At 43.8% G+C, this 18,653-nt stretch overlaps 1 protein-coding gene across 1 annotated transcript in view; it reads left to right on the top strand.

The window, feature by feature from the left end:
• Positions 1 to 18,653, top strand: part of Sema5a (semaphorin 5A) — a 332,682-nt gene that overhangs the window by 252,841 nt on the left and 61,188 nt on the right. Inside the window, exons 12-14 of the mRNA XM_038324344.1 lie at positions 1,331 to 1,448; positions 7,724 to 7,905; positions 10,867 to 11,010. Coding sequence (XP_038180272.1) covers positions 1,331 to 1,448; positions 7,724 to 7,905; positions 10,867 to 11,010 — 444 coding nt within the window. The remainder of the gene's footprint in view (positions 1 to 1,330; positions 1,449 to 7,723; positions 7,906 to 10,866; positions 11,011 to 18,653) is intronic.

Here is an 18,653-nt window from a genome sequence, read left to right as displayed (position 1 = left end):
TAGGTCTTCAATGGGTCTCAAAGGCTCTTGATGAAGTCCTCAGGCTTCGGAGTATTCTGCCCACATGAGCACCTCCCAAGTGAGTCTTTGTCAGATATCTTCTGTCTTTTTTATGTAGCAAGGAAGAATAAAGATTTGGGGAAAATAATTGAGTTTGATTTTGTTCAACAATCGGATGCTGTTTCCATAACTGACAGAATCATTTTCAAATCCTGCTGCTCTAGTTTGCTTGGCCTGGTAACAATTCTACACTTGATAATTATGCTGTCGTATATTAAAGATTAGTATTTTTGCATTATGGTAGCAAATATTTAAATCTAAGGGTCAAAATTATTATCAAGAGAGCGGATAGAATCGTACTAATAATTGGTTTTACCCACATTTTTCACAATGTGACTTTCTCCAATCAAGGACATCAGACTCATTGGGTTTTTTAAATCTCTATTCTTTATTGCATTCTTATTAAGTATAAGAGTAAAGAAACAAAAATTTAAAAAAGAAATGCCAGTTTCACTATGGCTATATCCATCAGAAACTCATGCTTTCCATATGGCCTCTTTAAACGATCCAAGTTCCAAAAATAATAAGTCACAGTGATTGGTTCAGTGTAAACTAAGTATGTGGACTTTCTACTGAATGGGTGCTTGTGTTTGGATAGCAGTTGTGATGGAATGTTAGAAACGACCAGAACCCACAGCATTGTAGGATTTCAGCTGTTACTACAAGCAGAGTTTTGGAGCCCCAAACCTTCGCTCTAGTGCAGAAGCCCTGTTTCAGGTCTCCAGATGGCTTTGCAGGCAAGGAGGGCCCTGATCAGAAGAGGGAGTCCATCAAATCTCTCCCCTTTGAGATCTGGATTTTACATAGTAGTCATGTTAATATACTAATAGTAATAATAATATTATTAATAATAATAGTAAAAACATAGAAAAAAACTTAAGCCCTTAGAATGGTTCTGAAAGTGTAGCTAGCTAGGCTGTAGTCACCCATAATGGCAAAAAATGGGGTCACAGGCAGAGCAAATCCCAAGGTGAGAAGCATACTTAGTGTGTGGTTCTATCAGTGAAGAACGATTCCCTGGCCTCTCTGGGGAGCTACATGCAGAAATTTGTTACTTTGAGCTCGTTCAACACCAGGTCACTCCCAGCTCCAGGCAGCCTATCCAGCCAAGTAATGTCAAAGCAGGAAGCAGACACCTTTCAGTCCTGCCCCGAGACCCCGCCTTACCTCAGTGTTCTTCATAGGTTACATTTGAAGGATCTCCACATTCCCAGAGACATCCTACAGCAAATGATCTGTGCAGTCAGGGTGTTCTCCCGTGTGCTTTCAGTGCCTGCATTGGTGCCCAGGACCCTTACTGCGGCTGGGATGTGGTGATGAAGAAGTGTACGAGCCTGGAGGAGAGTCTGAGCATGACGCAGTGGGAGCAGAGCATCTCCACCTGTCCGGTAGGTGCCCGCCCTGCCCAGCCTCTAAAAGTGTTGTTAACGGGAGGCAGACCCACAGGGGTAGCCTTTCCAAGTGGATCAATCCACTGTTGCAAACCCAAAGCTAAGTTGTGTTTTCTAAACCTGTTCTGTTCCTGGCTTGCAGGAGGACCACACAGGGTGCTCTCACCCGCTTTACACTGATTTGAAACACATAAGATTCAACAGCACTGTTGAGCATAAGATCCTGGCTTTTATAATTTCATTTTTTATTTTTTGTGCAGAATCTGGTGTGGACTCTTGTCCCTGTCATGCTAATAAAAATGTGAACTTCCACACACATTCATTTCCCCCGGGGCTGTAATTCTCCGCGCTGACATAAGTAAAGGTTTAAAGAATAAGTTAAAGGCTATTACTGTGGCCCCCTGCGGAGCAGATCCATAGACCTTGGTCAGGGTCACTGGAAGGCCTGGAAGAGGCAGCCTGTGTGCATTCCCACAGGGGACCCTGAGGAATGAAGAGAAACTGGCCTGTGTTTACAGCCAGACCCTGAATCCAAGAAAAGCAAATCTCACTGTTTGCTCGCTGTGTCTGCTTGGATCCTCGCGCTTGGAGAAGCCAAGAGCTTTATTTCTGTCTTCTGCCTTGTATTCTAGCATGTGAACAGAAACTACCAACATTGATGTATTCAAAGTACTGGGGCAGCTAGCCACTTTGTGCTACACAGCTGTGAATTTCTGCCTGCTGTTTCCAAGCACCTCTGCAAGGCAGGGCAGGGACTTTACTTTCCCTGAATATATTAGACAGTCCCCAGGCTTCTGAGCTGCCAATGCAACTCCCCGAAGCAGCCCCTTCCCTATCTCAGCCATGTGCTAATGAAGCCTGTCCTCCAGCTTGTAAGGAAATGGAGAAGGAGTGAAGCACGGAGGGTCAGCATCCCTCCCAAATGTTCCTGTGGGTGGTGAGTCCTTCACACAAAGGGTCCTGTGTGGACATCATCACTTCTAGCCATTCAGTGCTCCCTGTGGGGGTTAGCTTAGACCAGCAGTTCTCAACCTCTGGGTCAAGACTCCTTCGGGGATCAAAAGACGGGGTCACATATAAGGTATTCTGCATATCAGCTATTTATATTACAATTCATAATAGCAATATTAAAGTTATGAAGTAGCAACAAAAATAATCTTATGGTTCTGGGTCACCACCATATTAAAAAAAAAATCATTAAAGTGTCACAGCCTTAGAAAGGCTCAGAACCACTGGCTTAGACCCTTTGGCTTTGTAGCGCTAGGTCTTTTATTTTTAAAAAGGAATTTCTCTTCCTTATCTCTTGAAAATGTTTTGAAAATATCAGGAACTGAGGAAATCCCCTTCTCAGCGCTGAACATGTTAAGAGCCCAAGGGCAGTCAACTGAAATTTCCTGTAGAAGGTGAAAACGCAATAAACAGCATTCCAAATGTCAGTCTGTGCAGACGTGTGCTCATAGACAGTCATGCATCTTCGTGCAGGCTTTTGTCCTTGCATTTTTGGTGGCTTGAAAAAGGTGTAAGAAGCAGCCGGCACCACGGCAGTTTCTCTGGAATGGTAAGAACCTTTCTCCTGCAGCTATGGTTACACGTGTGAGCATCTGAGCGGAGATGGCTCTGCAGAGGGACACTCACGCCCATGTCTTCACTGTAACAGACGCCCGTCTTGGATATTCTACAGAGCGAGTGTGAGATGCAGGGACCCGAGGCTGGAGACATGACCAAATGTTGTCACCCGTGCTGTCACACGCCAAGGAGAAGGCAGATTCAGTGAAATTCTCAAGACAGCATGGGGATGCTGTGGTGCTGAATTCACAGCTCCGAGATGGGACCTCATCCCCAGTATCAGCTACACAGAACAAGAGTTTTTTCTCTAGACAGGGGGATGTCTATTATATCAGACCCCATCCTCTCACCCAGTGGATTTGTCTACGTCAAGATATACTTTTGGCAAGTTAAGAATATTAACAGAAAAAAAAACCAGCAATAATCTTACTTAGGTTTTAATTTTTTTACTTTAAATATGACTTCTATATTATTTGCTCTTTCACTTAAATGAAAGATTTCACTCATTAGATGTATCTGTGATGTGCACATGTGCAATATGATACAATATTGATTTCAAAGCATGTCTTTTATATGTTGCTGTCTTTGTATTATAGTCTCTGCAGTTGAATTTTCAATACTGAGGCCTAAACCCAGGCTTTCCACACTTGGTAGGCCAGTGCCATGTCATCAGGGTCTGACCTTGTAGGTGCAGTTCTGAAGGGGCTCTAAGTGCCAGCTGGTTTTACACATAATAAATGCTAACAGGGTTTCTTTTTACGGTGAGTTAATATTTCCTATTCCTTCTGAAGGATGCTTCCCTGCATTTTTACCCAAAGCTAATTGCACTCCATATATAAGTTGAGACCTTTGGAAAGAAAGCAAGTGTTAGTCTACATAAAAGTGTATGTTGAAAGAAAGGGAAGTGATGTTATTACATTGAGTTCACTGAGTTGAAGACATGTTGACAGGAAGTAACACCCCAGACACACTTATGTGAACCCATCAAGGAAATAAATCTCCAAACCCCTAGGTCAGGGTTAGAAGTTAAAGAATGTATACCGCTCTTGCAGAGTACCTAAATTTGGTTTCCAACACCCACATTAGGAGGCTCACAACTTCCTTACATCACCTCCTGGCCCACAGGGCCCCTGCACCTCCCCACACACGTATACAGATCACTAACTCTGAAACAGATGGCTCTTGAACAAACACCCTGCCAGTGGCAGTGGCTCAGCACGGATGCTCCAGTTAAACTCCGCGTGCCGTGTGTGAGTTACCACTGTTTCTCTTTGGTTCTGGCAGAATACCTGACACTGCCTCGCTCATAAAGCACGGACATTTATTACCCACAGCTCTGGAAGCCAAAAGGTACAAGACCAAGGCAACAATGTTTGCTCTCATGAGAATTTCTTGCTGGGACTCCATAAGGGGGAAAACAGAAGAGCCATGGAGCCGGGGCCACACTGGCAATCCTCTAGAAAAACATGTCACACATTCTCTAAAGAGGAGCCTTTGTGGTCTGATCAGCTCTTAACAGCCCATTGCTGAATGCTATCACCATGGCAACGCTTGAATTTTTTTGGAAGAGGCACCGTGAACCCCAGCAGTAGTTCTCTGGAGCTTTCGTTTTAAAAAGCACACCTATTTTCCACAAAAGAGGACCAGTTTTAAAATGACTACACATTTTTACTCTCGAAAGAAGACCTGTAAGGTAGTTTACTGGCCTACTATAGAATATCCGATTTCTTTAAAAATTAATTAAAAGTATTTCTGCCCAGTTTACAGAGTTGTGGTGCTTGAATAATACACTTAAAACTAGCATGCACAGACCAAGGTCAATTGCATGTCCTTGTCTGAGTCTCAGTGGTGTGAAGAAGGAGACCTGTGGTCTTAGGAATCTGCCTGGGCTTCGCTTATGCATTCATACCATTTATGTCCTTTGGGCAAAATGCACAGCATCACATAATGCAATATGATGCATCCTTGTTTCAAAATATGTCCTGCGAGAACCAGCAGTATGGACCAGATGAGCATTTCAGAGTCTCCTGACAGAGGTTCTACTCGGGACACTGCACAACCAGGAGCTTAGTTCCAAAGATACTCAGGCAGTGGCTGGAACCACAGCCTACATTTAGATGGCAACAGCTGAACTTCTGGTGTGCTTCCCTGGGGGTCTATAACCATTAGGAAAGAAGCCAGGCTTTGCATCTCGAGTTTCTGGCAGGCTCCAGTCTAGAGGAATATGACTTCCCAGTTCTCAGCTTCTTCTCAAATGACGGAATGATAAAAAGAAAAATGGCCCAACCCCACCCTTTATATTCAGAGAGCAGATGAAACTTTGTTGCTGCATGTTGCCATAAAATGCATAGGAGGGAGTGAGAGAAGAGAAGAAAATAGACTATGTCTGTCCCTGGCCAAGGAAGGAGAGAGTTTGTTCCCATAAATCATATTTTTACTTAGAGCTGAGCTTGGCCAGGCTCCTGATCCCAAACAAGGCTTGCATGCACTTCTGGATGGTGGCCTTTTCTAAGGTATGACCCACAGGACAGGACCCATATGCTCGTTCCCACCTCATTGTTGAGCTCTCTTGTGGTATCCTTGAGAATGTCCCTTAAGTATCATTCCGCCTCTAGGAACTGCGGAATTGACTCTGCAAGTGTTGTGTCCTACTTGGCTTGTGGGCTGTTTAATGTCCACGGTGCTCTCCAGAGATGGGCATTACTGCTTCATTTTATTGATGCACTAACTGGGACTGACAGGCACTAAATAGAGATCGCCCCTATGCACTAGTCCACTGCATGCCACACGGGACTGCAGCCCAGTCCTCCTCCGCTAAGGTACAGTCTTTCCTTACAGTTCGTCTGTAGATATGGGCTTAGGGGGGGGGATATTAAATTGATGTCCTAACACGAGTCAGCTTCCTGAGGAGCTTATTCAATATCCTGCTTCATGCATTCACTGGAACTAGATATAAATGATTACAAAAATAAAGCAAGATCTAGTAATTCTGAGGAAAAATAAAATGTCCAGATAAACATTTGAGACCAGTTTAGCCACTGAAGAACAATAGTAGGAGGGTTTAGAGAGGTGGCTTGGTGGTTAAAGCACTTGTTACCTTTCCAGAGGATGTGAATTTGGTTCCCAGTACCCGTGTCTGACTGAGTGACCTTATGTCCAAATGATCCAACACCCTCTTCTGGCCTCACGTGGGCACACACACACACACACACACTCACACGCACACACTCTCACACACATAGAGACACACACACACACACACCATTTATAAAAAACAAAGCTAAATCTCTTAATAAATAATATTTGTCAAATGTAAGAATCTAAGTATGTGCCTCTGCTCTAGACTATTAGAAATAGTGAATGAATGAATCAACATGGGAGGATAATTCTTAGCAACACAAATGGCTCCTCTCTCGGTAATGCTTGGAAATGCATTATTTCCTCAGTGTTGGGGAAGGTGAAGTTGCATGCACCTGACTGTTGGGAGCCTCTTGTATAAGGACGATATATCAGAACCATGTTTCAGAGGACAGCTGAGCGCATAGCTCAGGTTCCTGGACCAATTTGCTTGCACTGATTCTTGGGTCTTTTATATGCATCTGACTTGGTCTGTGCTTAGGAGTAAAGGAGGTAACACGTTGACTCCCCCGTGGTTGCCACGCACTGCTGATGCAAGCTGCAGATTTTACTCTGGCTTAGTAGTTAATAGCACCTAGCACGTGCTTCTGAAAAAAGTCACATTTCCGGGAGAAACCTGGAGAGGACTTTGGACATTTATTCTAGAGTGCATTTTCTCGTTTCCTGTTTCCCAGTGCTGGGGTAGGACCCAGGCCTTGTCTATGCTAGTCAGGCATCTGCTCATGGGAAACTGCCAGGACACAAGTCTTCATTCCAGATATCCTCTTAAGAGAGGTTATGGAAATTTAAAAATATCCCAATTTCAAGCATGAAGGCCCAGGATGCACACCATTATTCCTAGTCCTGTTTTCTAGGCAGACCCTTCATCTAACTCATTCAGAACCCAACCGGGCATGGGACTGAATGCCGTGTGTGTGGGGCATTTGCTCACTGCTCTCCTGCGCTCTTGAGGCTTGCAAGCGCTTCCAGCTCCAGAGTGTCATGTGACAAACGTCAGCAGCTCTGGATTGAACGTGCTGCCCCTTCCTCTTCAGCTTCCTCACTGCCAGACAGAACTGAAGCCACCTTCTTTCCCTTGAAGATTAGTCACTGTAGCTACATTTTTACATCGTGTGTGTTCCTACCAGTGGCTGCCCAATGCCGCTCCTTCCCCTTCCACTGTTTCATGGAAATGACGTCTGCGCTTCATCGGACTTCACTCATTGTCACTTACATCAAGGAGCCCCTCCCCTTTTCTATGCCATTCTTATCAGCTCATCTTTTTTTGGGGGGGGGCTATCTTTAGGAAGGGAATTCTAAAAGCATCTCTCTGCAGAAAACCCTCGTGTCGAGCCAGACCCACAGAGAGAACGAAGAATGACTAGTGTAGTGAATCTTGGTAGGAAGCAGGGGGAGGGTGGTTTCCAAGGACACCTAGAAATACCTAGGGACATTGCAAGATGACATAAAAGGTGACCGTTACATGCCACTCCATCTTCACAGGCCTCTTGAGATCTTTTGTTTTTCTGCCATTTTATAATTTTACAGCTTCACCCTTTCTGACACCATTGCTTGTATTTGCCTTCTAGACCAGAAACCTCACTGTGGATGGGAGCTTTGGCCCATGGTCTCCGTGGACACCCTGTACACACACAGATGGCGCTGCTGTGGGATCCTGCCTCTGCCGGTTGCGGTCCTGTGACAGCCCGGCTCCACGGTGCGGTGGCTGGCAGTGCGAGGGCCCTAGGATGGAGATCACCAACTGTTCCAGGTATGTGCCCCATCACTCGAATGGATAGTCACATGTCACCTAGATGGCTGAGAGACCTGGGCAATCACTCTTAATACAAGCTGTCCCTGTAGGTGATGAAGGTGGCAAAAAGAGAGGGATACCCATCACTTAATAACTGGTATATCATTTGTGGGAGAACGTTTTAAACTATCATTTAAGTAGTAAATTAAAATTGCTTTTAAGCTCATAATTAGATAGGAAAACATTACTAATTTACTCTATGTATTTGGCTTCTTTGAGGGAAACACCCATTACTTAATATGTCTCTGAAATATGTGATGAATAATCCCTACTGCTGGAGCCTGATACGTTAGTTAGAAGGAGTCTCTGCTCCATGCAGTGGTAGAGCAGAACTCAGCATACCCCAGCTCTACTGTCTTTAGACCCTTGCATCTAGACAGTGCCGATGTTGTGATCCACTGGGGTCGTTTGAGTTATCTCGTGTTTTTCTAACTGCACTTGCTTGTTCCGTCTGTTCGCCCATACCCCGTAGCATCAGAAGTGCTTCTTGAGTGCCCTGTCAAGTCCCCTTCTCCCGTAACTACAATAAGCCACTTCTTAAGATCTTACCTGCTTTTCAGAAGTTCAAAATGCAGAAACAGTGAGGGAAATTATCTCCAAAGGTACTGACGAAAGGTAGACTTGAGTAATCATCGAATTGTGTGAGGGCAAGAAGACATAACTAACATGCCCGGGAAGGGTGGTCAGAGCAGTGTATATAGATAAAAAACAGGCTGGCCTTGCTCTTGTCAGCGGTTCTCATATTACTCCATAAGGTTTAAAGAAGCCAAGGAGGGCTACAAGGATAAGGCTGGATAATAAAGCAGGTGTGTCAACACTGCGTCTTGATCATGTAACATCTATTCAAGGAGGCAGCTTCCATGAGTTGCCTGGCGGGAACCTGACACAGGTTACTAGACTTACTTTGAAGATGACAGAAAGGCAGTCTCCTGCTGTTTCGTTGCTAAAAGACTAGAGTTTGGGGCTATCATTGTTTGTCCCCCAGCATGCAGTTCTTGTTGGAAACTCACCCTCTCAACAAGCTTGCAGTGTAGTATCACGAGTCAGCCTGCTTCAGTGAGGCTGCGGGAAGTGTAAGCACATGGCCATGTACTGACTCCACTGTAAAGATCTCCCATCCTGTGTGCCATTACTCCGTGGGGCTCTGGGGTTACCATCCACTGCATCTCAGCTGCTTCTGGAAGTGTGCAAGGCTAAGCCCATCCACTAAGGAGCTACTGAGAAACTCGCCTCAGTCATGTCCTGATTTCTTATAGTCCTGCCAACTGTAGGCACTTTTATTTATTTGCTTTTGCATATGCAACATGTTCTTCCTGTTATAAATAGAATACATCATAAAGCTTCACATAATCTTCTAAAACATAGGAAATTAAAAATTTTTAAAGTGATATGGGAATCAGTGTGCTTCTGTGTTATCTAGCCATTTTCTTCCCTAGGATGAAAACCTTTAAAAGCAGAAATAGGTACTTTAGGCTGAAGTTGTTGTCAAGTTCTAATAATCTAGTGAGTTGCTTTCACAGTGTGTAGAGCTGTGGGTAGAAGGGCAGAAGAAACTGGCTTGTTATTTTTATGAGGAACATAGGAGGGTTGGTATCATTTTATTTAAATTATCAATAATTTGCTATGCATTAATCTAACAATATCTGCTTTGATCCTCTAAATGTTAGGTTTTAGCAAGTAAACCGAAAAACTCCAAAATATATTTTAAATTTCTCATAAAATTTCATTTTAAATAAATGTTAATTACTTCAATTTATATATTTAATCCTATGTCTTCAGTGTTACCATCACATACTTTTGTGTTGAAAAGGAAGGCTAGGTGAACTGATCTTGTTCTGAGCAAATGAAAATCCAGTAGCTGAGGATGCAGGATGCTGTGAGAATGCCCTTATGATTAACTAAGTTCTAAGGCTGAAGATGGATCCAGGGTTAAGAACCCTGGCTGTGCTTCCAGAGATCCTGTATTCAGTTCCCAGCACCCACATGGTTATAGGTGGCTCACAACCATCTGTGACAGTAGTCCCATAGGACCCCAATGCCCTCTTCTGATGTGCAGATACTCATGCAGATAACACATAAATGCATAAATAAGTGAATCTTAAAAAATAGAGTTTCCACATGCATTATGCAAAGGAGCTTGGGTCATGAACTAAAATGAATGCTCTCATGCTCAGAATGATAAAGTACTTACAATTTATTTTTAATAGCACAGGGAAATGTCTATGGGAGATATTTAAATTATAAAGACTCTTAATATATATCACTATATGAAAAATTACACTATTGAAATATTGTGTGTCAATAGCAATTTATTTTGTAAGCAACTTTGGTGAAATAGGATCATTTTGTTTTTCTTTTATTCTTAGTATGGCTGTATTATTCTGTAGTACAATAGCTCAATAGCACAGTTGCACATGAATTTATGATTCTGTATTAAATATCATCCCCTTTGGGAAGGTTCTACTTGTCCTTGGCATGCACACTGCCTATAGGGCTATCTATGCATGCTCACTGGTGTTAGATTCAATAGAACATGCTCTATGTAATTTTTCTGTCTCAGGGGTACTGTTCACAGGTTATAATGGATGTGATCGGAGTCAAGTAAAATTGGGAATTCTATAGGTTTAGGACTCATTTCTAATACCTTGCAGTAAAATCACTTTCTAAAGTTTGAAATTCTCATGACTAAAGTTTTGTAAGTGTTTCAAACAAAATAAGCTATTGAAATAATTTGTGACTTTCACATCAGAGGCCAACTGCAAGGGACCTCACAGTAGCAGAGGTGACCATTCTGCTCCGTCCAAAGGCTGTGGTTCCACACAATCCACCCACTGGAAAAGGGCATTTGCAGTCAGAGCAGACAGAGCCCAGAGTCTGAGCTGGCTCAACTGAGATGTTGAATCACTTCTTCTCCCACAGGAATGGAGGCTGGACTCCCTGGACCTCTTGGTCACCCTGCAGCACCACCTGCGGCATTGGCTTCCAGGTGCGGCAACGCTCCTGCAGCAACCCCACACCCAGGCATGGAGGCCGCGTGTGCGTGGGCCAGAACCGGGAGGAAAGGTAGGTGCCAGCTGGGCTCCTATGCCAGCATCCCCATGCTTCCTGCCACCCCTGTACGGCCAGTTTCCCTTAGAGGTCTAGCTTGGTTTTCATCTATGGAATTTTTCTTTTAAGCTAAACCACACCTTATTTTTCTGACATCCTTCAATTTTGACCAAAGTTTCCCACAAAGAGCCTCATTCTGGTCCCGTTTCCCTGCATGCTTGAACTGGCTCAGGGAATCCATTCTCACGTCACTGGATGCTTAGGAACTAAGGGTATCTGTGCTGGGCGTCTGTGCACCCAGCACGTGAGCCTGCTGGAGGATGGTTGTTGAGATATTAGGTTAGCCCTGTCTCAGCAGCTACCAATCTCTAGAGGTCCTGGTGATGAGGGCAGGTAAGATAAAGACATCCCCATGAGACTGGGGTGCAGGCAGTGAGAACGGATACAGGGGCGGATGTGTCTGTCTACCCTCTCATCTGCGAACAAGCATCCCCCATGAGCCATGTGCCGTACCCGCCACAGTGGAAATGCTTCCTAGGAAGACTTTGACTCTTCAGGATCCTGTCAGGACATTTCACCATAGATGTGAATCCAACAAGATGTTTTTATTGTTTGGTTATAGAACTAACCATTTTCCTTTGTCTGCAAAATCTACTCTTTGTTCTTTTCCTCTCCCTTGCCTACTGAATGCAGATTCCATTCTGTCAATGTTGGGTGGGAAAACTTGCAGTTGAAGTTCATGCTACTTTTAGTATATCACACACATGCACGCATGTGTGCACCACACACACACACACACACACACACACACACACACACACACACACCATCCTAATGAATGGCTCCCAGTGCCTTTTAATAAAAAGATATAAGCTCCTACTCAGTGTCACAGGTTCAGGGAGTCTCATAAAAATTCCTTATCTCTATGTGGCCATGTACATTTGGGAACAAAAACAGGCTCACTTTTTCTTTTATGTAGTTTTATAGTAGGTGTTGGGTACATTTTGAAAGCAACAAGAAAGACCATTTTGTTTCTTTCTTCATCAAGTTTCTTACTTACTAATTAAGATTTTATTCCTTTTGACTAAGAATGAGAGGAAGGTTACTGCCACACATGTCAGGCTTTGTTGGTTTTGAAATGGTCCCCTGAGACAGTCTTGTTCAGGTCTGTAGTGTTCCATCTAACACCAGTTGATAGGTGAGAAAGCTGAATACAGAAACATCTTCTTATTACTTGCACAGTTTTAAACTAACTGGAAGGTTTCAGCACTGTGAATTGTCACACTGTGTGTCCTAGCTGGAAGGTTTCAACACTGTGAATCGTCACACTGTGTGTCCTAGCTGGAAGGTTTCAACACTGTGGATTGTCGCATTGTGTACCCCATCCAGATAAAGTCACTTCTGTCCATGCAAACACTTCCGTGGTGTCCAGGCACTACACAGACACCGTCTCCTTCCCCAAGCTGGACAGACAGGAAGGCCAAGGCTGTTCAACTCTGTGGCTACATGCATCATGTTCTGTCCCTCCGCTTGACTTCAGAAAGCCTTACTTTCAGAAAAGAGTTTAAAACAATGCTAAACTGTTAGGCTGTCTCACACCTAACATGTTCTACATTTACAGGAGACGTGTTTTGAGGCATTAGATAAGGGATTGTTTACAGGAGGAAAATTTTTACTTCAAATAATAAAGAAATGGAATGTAAGAATGTAGGCTGTGTATTGTTACTATACATGGATGCCTCTCTCACATAGGCTTTTCAGAGGGCAACAGGAATTTCAGAAAAGCCAAATACTTGATGTGCCTTGGTCTCTGTTAACCAAACAGTTCTTAAATTTATTGCCATGTTACATGGGGAAATCACCTCATCAGAAAAACTTATCCTGATCCTGGCCGTGGAGATATTTGATAATGGATTAAGGATTCTAGGATCAAGCAAATGAAATAATCGCTACTTTTTATGATATTTAAATAGCACTAAACTCTCTCCAAAAATTCAATGAATGCTGTCAACATAGCTAATGATTTCTGCAAAATGTTTACAATATGTGGCTTAATCCAATGGGAGTTTAGCCCCAAGTAAAATTTCCTTGGATGTTCACATAACTCTTTTTTCACATGTGCTATAGAATATATGAATGCTCTTTTTACTTCTAATACTTCTTTGGAATGAATTTCTTGAGAGCCAACTTGAAAAACCAATTCTTTAAAGGCCACCAATAAGACAGGCTATAGCAGACATTGGTGCAAGTATCCAAATCCAGTTGAGTTGGTTTTCTACTGTTTTGTTATTATGGCTCCATTGACCCAAATGTAAACAACATTCAATTGCTTTCCCACCTTGTCAGAGGGACCTCATGCCAAGGCTTCCAAGTTCTCAGTCAGATACTGCCCCAAGCCCTTGACAACTGAGCCTTCTTAGAGTGACCTCTAACTCATCACACACTGAACTTATGAACTAATTGCTATGTTCACAAGACACAGCCTCATCTGGCCATAGTGGCTTAGTAAGAAGGAAATCTTGGGCCCTGCCCATACTGCAGAGAAGGGGATTGTAGTGTGACAGGGTACGTTTCAATGGTGTCACGGTGTCTCTTTAGATTCTGTTATCACAGACAGTTCTCTGTCCTCACGATGCTCGTATCCTTCCATCTGTAGAATGCTGCTCATCTGTTTGTAGGGTTCTCAATGCCATGCCCCATTCAGTTGTACCCCAAAAGCTCCAAGTGCTGCCAAGTAAAGTGTGTCTGAGACTTCTTGGTTTGTTATCTCCATCCAAAAAGACAAGTTACCTCTCGTCAACATTCACACTAAACAGCTGAGGGGTGGGCAACAGATGACAGCTGTGCACAGTCCTTTAAAAAAAAAAAAAACATAGTAGAAATGGGAGTCACTAAATCTTCTTCCGCAGGAACCCGGCAGTGGTTCCAGGTGACAGTTGGGAGTTGCTTGTGATAAAGGCTTCCTGCACAATGAACCTAGGTCCAGCCTTGTGGGCTCTTAGCTCAGTTTCCTGAAGTATCTTCCCTTTGCCAGAAAGGCAGCAGATGTTTGCAGCTGGTGAAACCTGCATTAGCCTCCTTTCTATCAGTAGAATTTAGCCTTCCCAATAACATTTGTTATTAGGTCCCATGTTTCTTTCCATCTGAGTTGCTGAGGATATTCTTGAAAAGCTTTAAAAGACTTCCGTAAACCTCTTTGGGGTTTACATTACCAACCAAAGGCACAGTTCCAGATCTTTTCGATACACAACAGCTGGCAGCTTGCTAGGCTTTCTCTGGGTGACTAGGAGGGTCCCTGAGGCACCACCCCCTTGCTCTTGCACTCTCGTGGAATCTATGCATGCTCACAGTCTGCCCCCATTCTTCCGTCTTGCTGAGGTTTCCTCAAGAGGTTAAGCCGGCACGCCCCAGCTTTCCCTGACAGCAGATGGTGGTTTACATAATGATGGCCGCTGTGAACTCATTTACCTGAATGCTTAGCCACTGAGGAGTGGAACTCTTTGGAAGGATTAGGAGGTGTGGCCTTGGTGGAGTAGGTGTGGCCTTGGTGTAGAAAGTCGATCACTGGGGATGAGCTTTGCGATTTTTTTAAAAGCCCAAGTCAGGCCTAGTCAGTTTATCTCTCCCTCTCCTTTTCCCTCCCCTATCCCTCCCTGCCTATGCATAAGGATGTAGCTTTCACCTACAACTCCAAGGCCTGTCTGCATGCTGCCATGCTCCCTGCCATCACGGTAATGGACTAAACTTCTGAAGATGTAAGCCAGTTCCAATTAAGTGCTTTCTTCTTTAATTGTCTTTGTCATGGTGCCTCTTCCCAGCAACAGAACAGTGGCTAAGACAAAGCTCTTGAATGCTTGGGAGTTATTTCTTAATTTTAGAGGTTTTTTTTTTTCTTTGCCATCAGCAAAGTCTAATTCAAGCACTAATTGGCCCTTGTTCTTTTCATGGTCCACCCTTGTTTTTTCTCTTTCTGTCCTGTGAGCTGCAAGAAGCCAGTGACACCTTAACACTTTGCTCTGAAATGTCCTCACCTGGGTAACTTCCTTCATACTTCAAAGTCCTATTTCTCATATCAATATAGACGACAATTTTGGAAGCTTTGTAGCTTTCTGTAGCCACATTCTCCTAACTACTTATCTAAAAAAAATAAAATAAAAACTGTCCCATTTTCTTTTTATGTTTTTTATCTTGGAAAAATACAAACAACATAATTAGCCACTTAGCCACTTTAAATGCAGAATTCATTGGCATTAATTAAACTCACATTAGTATGCAAAAATTACTACTGCCTATTTCCAAAACTTTCTCATTACCACTAAGTAATGATTTCCGTACCCTCGTTCTCAATACCCCTGGAAACCCTGCTGACTATTCTGCCTATTAATTTGCACATTCTGTATATCACATGTAATTGAAACTCTGTAACGTTTGCCTTTTTGTGTCTTGTTAGCTTTACTTAGCATAATGTTTCCAGGCTCCATCAACGTTGCAGCTTATATCAGAACAGAGTCCCTTTCTGAATGTATGGCATACAGCTGCCTTCTGCTCATTCAGTTGCCCATCAATGGACTCAGGGCATTGCTTCCCCTTGCCTATTTAAACACTATTAGGATGAACACTGACTTGCTGAAGTTCCTGTCCCAATTATTTTGTGTAAATAACTCCTAGTGGAAGCGATGCTTGTATGTTCTGCTTCAGAGGGGTGCTAGACTACCCTCCACTGTGGCTTCACCATGGTCCCTTCGCACCACAGAACACAAGAGTTCTGGCTTCTCCCCATTCCTGCCAATGCTTACTATTGCTGGGTTGGGTTTCTACATTCCACTTGATATGTAGAAGTGGTTTAGATTTGAATTCTCCTAACATCTCTCCTGTGCTTCCTGTATAACTGATGAGATGTCTCTATTCCATTTGTCTGTCTACTTTCTAACTGAGCTGTCTCTTGCTGTTCTGTTATAGTTCTTCGTTCTATTTCCTTCTACCTGCCTCCCACTGGGTTCTACAATGTCTAAATTTGTGATACTCTGTATAAAGTGATTTAGAATTTTTGCTGCCTCTGCTTCTCAGAATTCTCACATCCACCTGTTTCTGGGTCTCGGAGCCATTTTCAATACTCTTGTCGGTGCCTCTTACATTAGCAATGGGTTCCATGGTACCTGGTCAGTTTTAGAGTGCACAGAAGACTATACACTTAACTGTGTAAAATAGCTTGTGCACCTGTGAGCTCCTAGCCAGGACACAACACCCCTGCCTCCTTGGATGCAGGCTGTCGGAAGGCTAAAGAAGCCATGACTTTGTATTCTGAGGCACGCTGGGACCAGGGTCTCCTTCCTTGTTTGTACTATTATTGGCAGCCTTCACGTCTGGTGGGGCTGTCAGGATGACGGCCTCAGTTTCTCGGTGTATCTGAATTTGAGGTCACTGTCAGGTCCTTGACTTACCCTACTGTAGTGATATTTGATCTGTGTTTTACCAAATAAAGCTTGCCTGAAGATCAGAGTGCAGAGCTAAGCCACTAGAGGCCAGAGAATGTTGGCATACTCCTTTAATCCCAGGACTCAGGAGACAGAGGCAGACAGATCTCTGTTAGTTCAAGGCCACCCTGGGCTACACAAATTTGATCCACTCTAAAAGAGAAACAGAACTCACACAAAGGTGATCCCAGCCCTTGGAATCACCCACCTTTAATCCCAGCACTAGGGAGGTGGAGACAGGAGTGATATGGTTGGGTGGAGAGAGGAAAGTAAGGCAGGAGGAGACAGGAGCTCAATGTGTCTGAGGAGCAGTGCAGACTGAGGCAGTTGGTCTGAGAAGTCAGTCTGGGGACAGCATCTTCCCTTTGGCCTGAGCATTGGTAGAGGTAAGAACTCTAGTGACTGACTGCTCTGCTTCTCTGATGCTTCCGCTTTCAACCCCTGATTGCTGACTCTGAATATTTATTAAGAACAATTAGAATTTGTGCTACGCCCTACTGTCTGCTTCCTTGAAGTCAGAAACGGGGGCATTCTTGAAATGAAGCTATGACAATATCATGTGACATAACTAGAAGTAACTTCTGACCTGATCCCTGTAAGTGACAAGCCTCACCCACATTCAGGGGGCACATGAGTTGTGAATTCTGAAGGGTCAAGAGCATGGGCTCCTCTCAGAGACTGCACAATATGTTCTCAAGGTCTCGGGGACTACAGAGAAGGTATCTTTGTCTTATCGGAAATGTTATTGTTCTGTGACAAGCTGAAGCAATGCCAACTATGGAAGTTCCTATTCTCTCCTGGTGTGCTGTCTTAAACCTCATGGTGTGTTCAGTGAAAGCACAGTCCTCTGGGGCCATAAAGGACTTCATTCTTCCAGGATGGGCCTGTGAAGGGATAACAAGGAATTGTGAACCAAGAAAAACAGTTCCTTCATAGGCCTCAACGGGGTGGGGCTGACAGATTGTCATGAGGAACGAGCACAGACTCAGCCAGATTAGAAGGAAACATGAGAAGATGAAGTCTGTGCTGTTATGGAGCCTCCATGGGATTATAGAATACCATATGTTTAGAGATAGTAGGTGTATGGAAAAATGGATGATTTATAGAGAGACAATGTGAGGTTATTAGTGAGTTTCTAAATGTAAAATAACAGCAGTCATGAGAAAAATTAAAATCTTAATTTTTAATGCATCATAAAATGTGTCTGTGGTTCAGCTTTCAGACCCTGAAGACCCAAAAGAGCCAATGATATGCTAAAGACATTAGCCTGTTGTTTTCAATCCAGAGGACTGGTAAAATGGGACCCAAATGCTGGCCCGCTGGGCAAATATTTATCCATAATTAGTAACTATCTAAGCAGCCAGAGATAGCAGCATTACTGCTGCTTAGACAGCTCTCTATGGAGGCTGCCTGTTGGAGCGTGGGTTAAGCAAAGGGGCTGAGGAAGAAAATATTTCTCATCATTGAAGAGGATCTAGACAGAGGCCTTGAGCAGGGTCCAGACTCTAGCCAACCCCACTCAGTTGGAATGCTGCATACAGGGATAGCCCAGCCATTCCTGCTTCCCTCTGACCATTCCTGTTACAGGCTATCACCTCCTCAAATCTCCATGTAGCTTGCTTCACTGGGGAACTGTAGAGCGAGAGTGAGAGGAGAGAGAGAGAGAGAGAGAGAGAGAGAGAGAGAGAGAGAGAGAAAAGAGAGAGAGAGAGAGAGAGAGAGAGAGAGAGAGAGAGAGGGTAAGGTGGGTTGTTGGTGGCCTTAAGTCCCAGCCCAAGGGATAGTTGATTAACACTGGTTCAAAGTCCAGTGTTCCATGCACAAGTCACCTGCAGGAGACTTTTAACTGTAATAACATGCTGAGAATTCTCAAAGGTGGCCTGCTGCTGCAGGCGAATAGAAGAAAGGATTTGTGCAGGCTGATTCATTTGGCTCTGGGGATGTGGTAGCACAGCTACTGTGTTCTTCATTAAAAGTCAAGGGTTTTATAGGCATTTTTAGTGGGATTTCCTTTGCCTTCTGTGTGTGTGTGTGTTCACGCATGTGTGCGTGCATGTGTGTGAACGTGTGTGTGTGCATGCGTGTGTGTGTGCATGTGTGTGTGTGTACACACCTGCCTGTGAGTACCCATATCTGTGTTCGTTGAAATTGAAACTAGGGGAAAGCAGAGTAAAGATCTCATCC

The sequence above is a fragment of the Arvicola amphibius genome, chromosome 3, assembly GCF_903992535.2.
Source record: "Arvicola amphibius chromosome 3, mArvAmp1.2, whole genome shotgun sequence".
Taxonomy (NCBI): Eukaryota; Metazoa; Chordata; class Mammalia; order Rodentia; family Cricetidae; genus Arvicola; species Arvicola amphibius.
The sequence above is the reverse complement of the archived record's forward strand: the minus strand, read 5'-3'. Positions and strand labels throughout refer to the sequence as shown.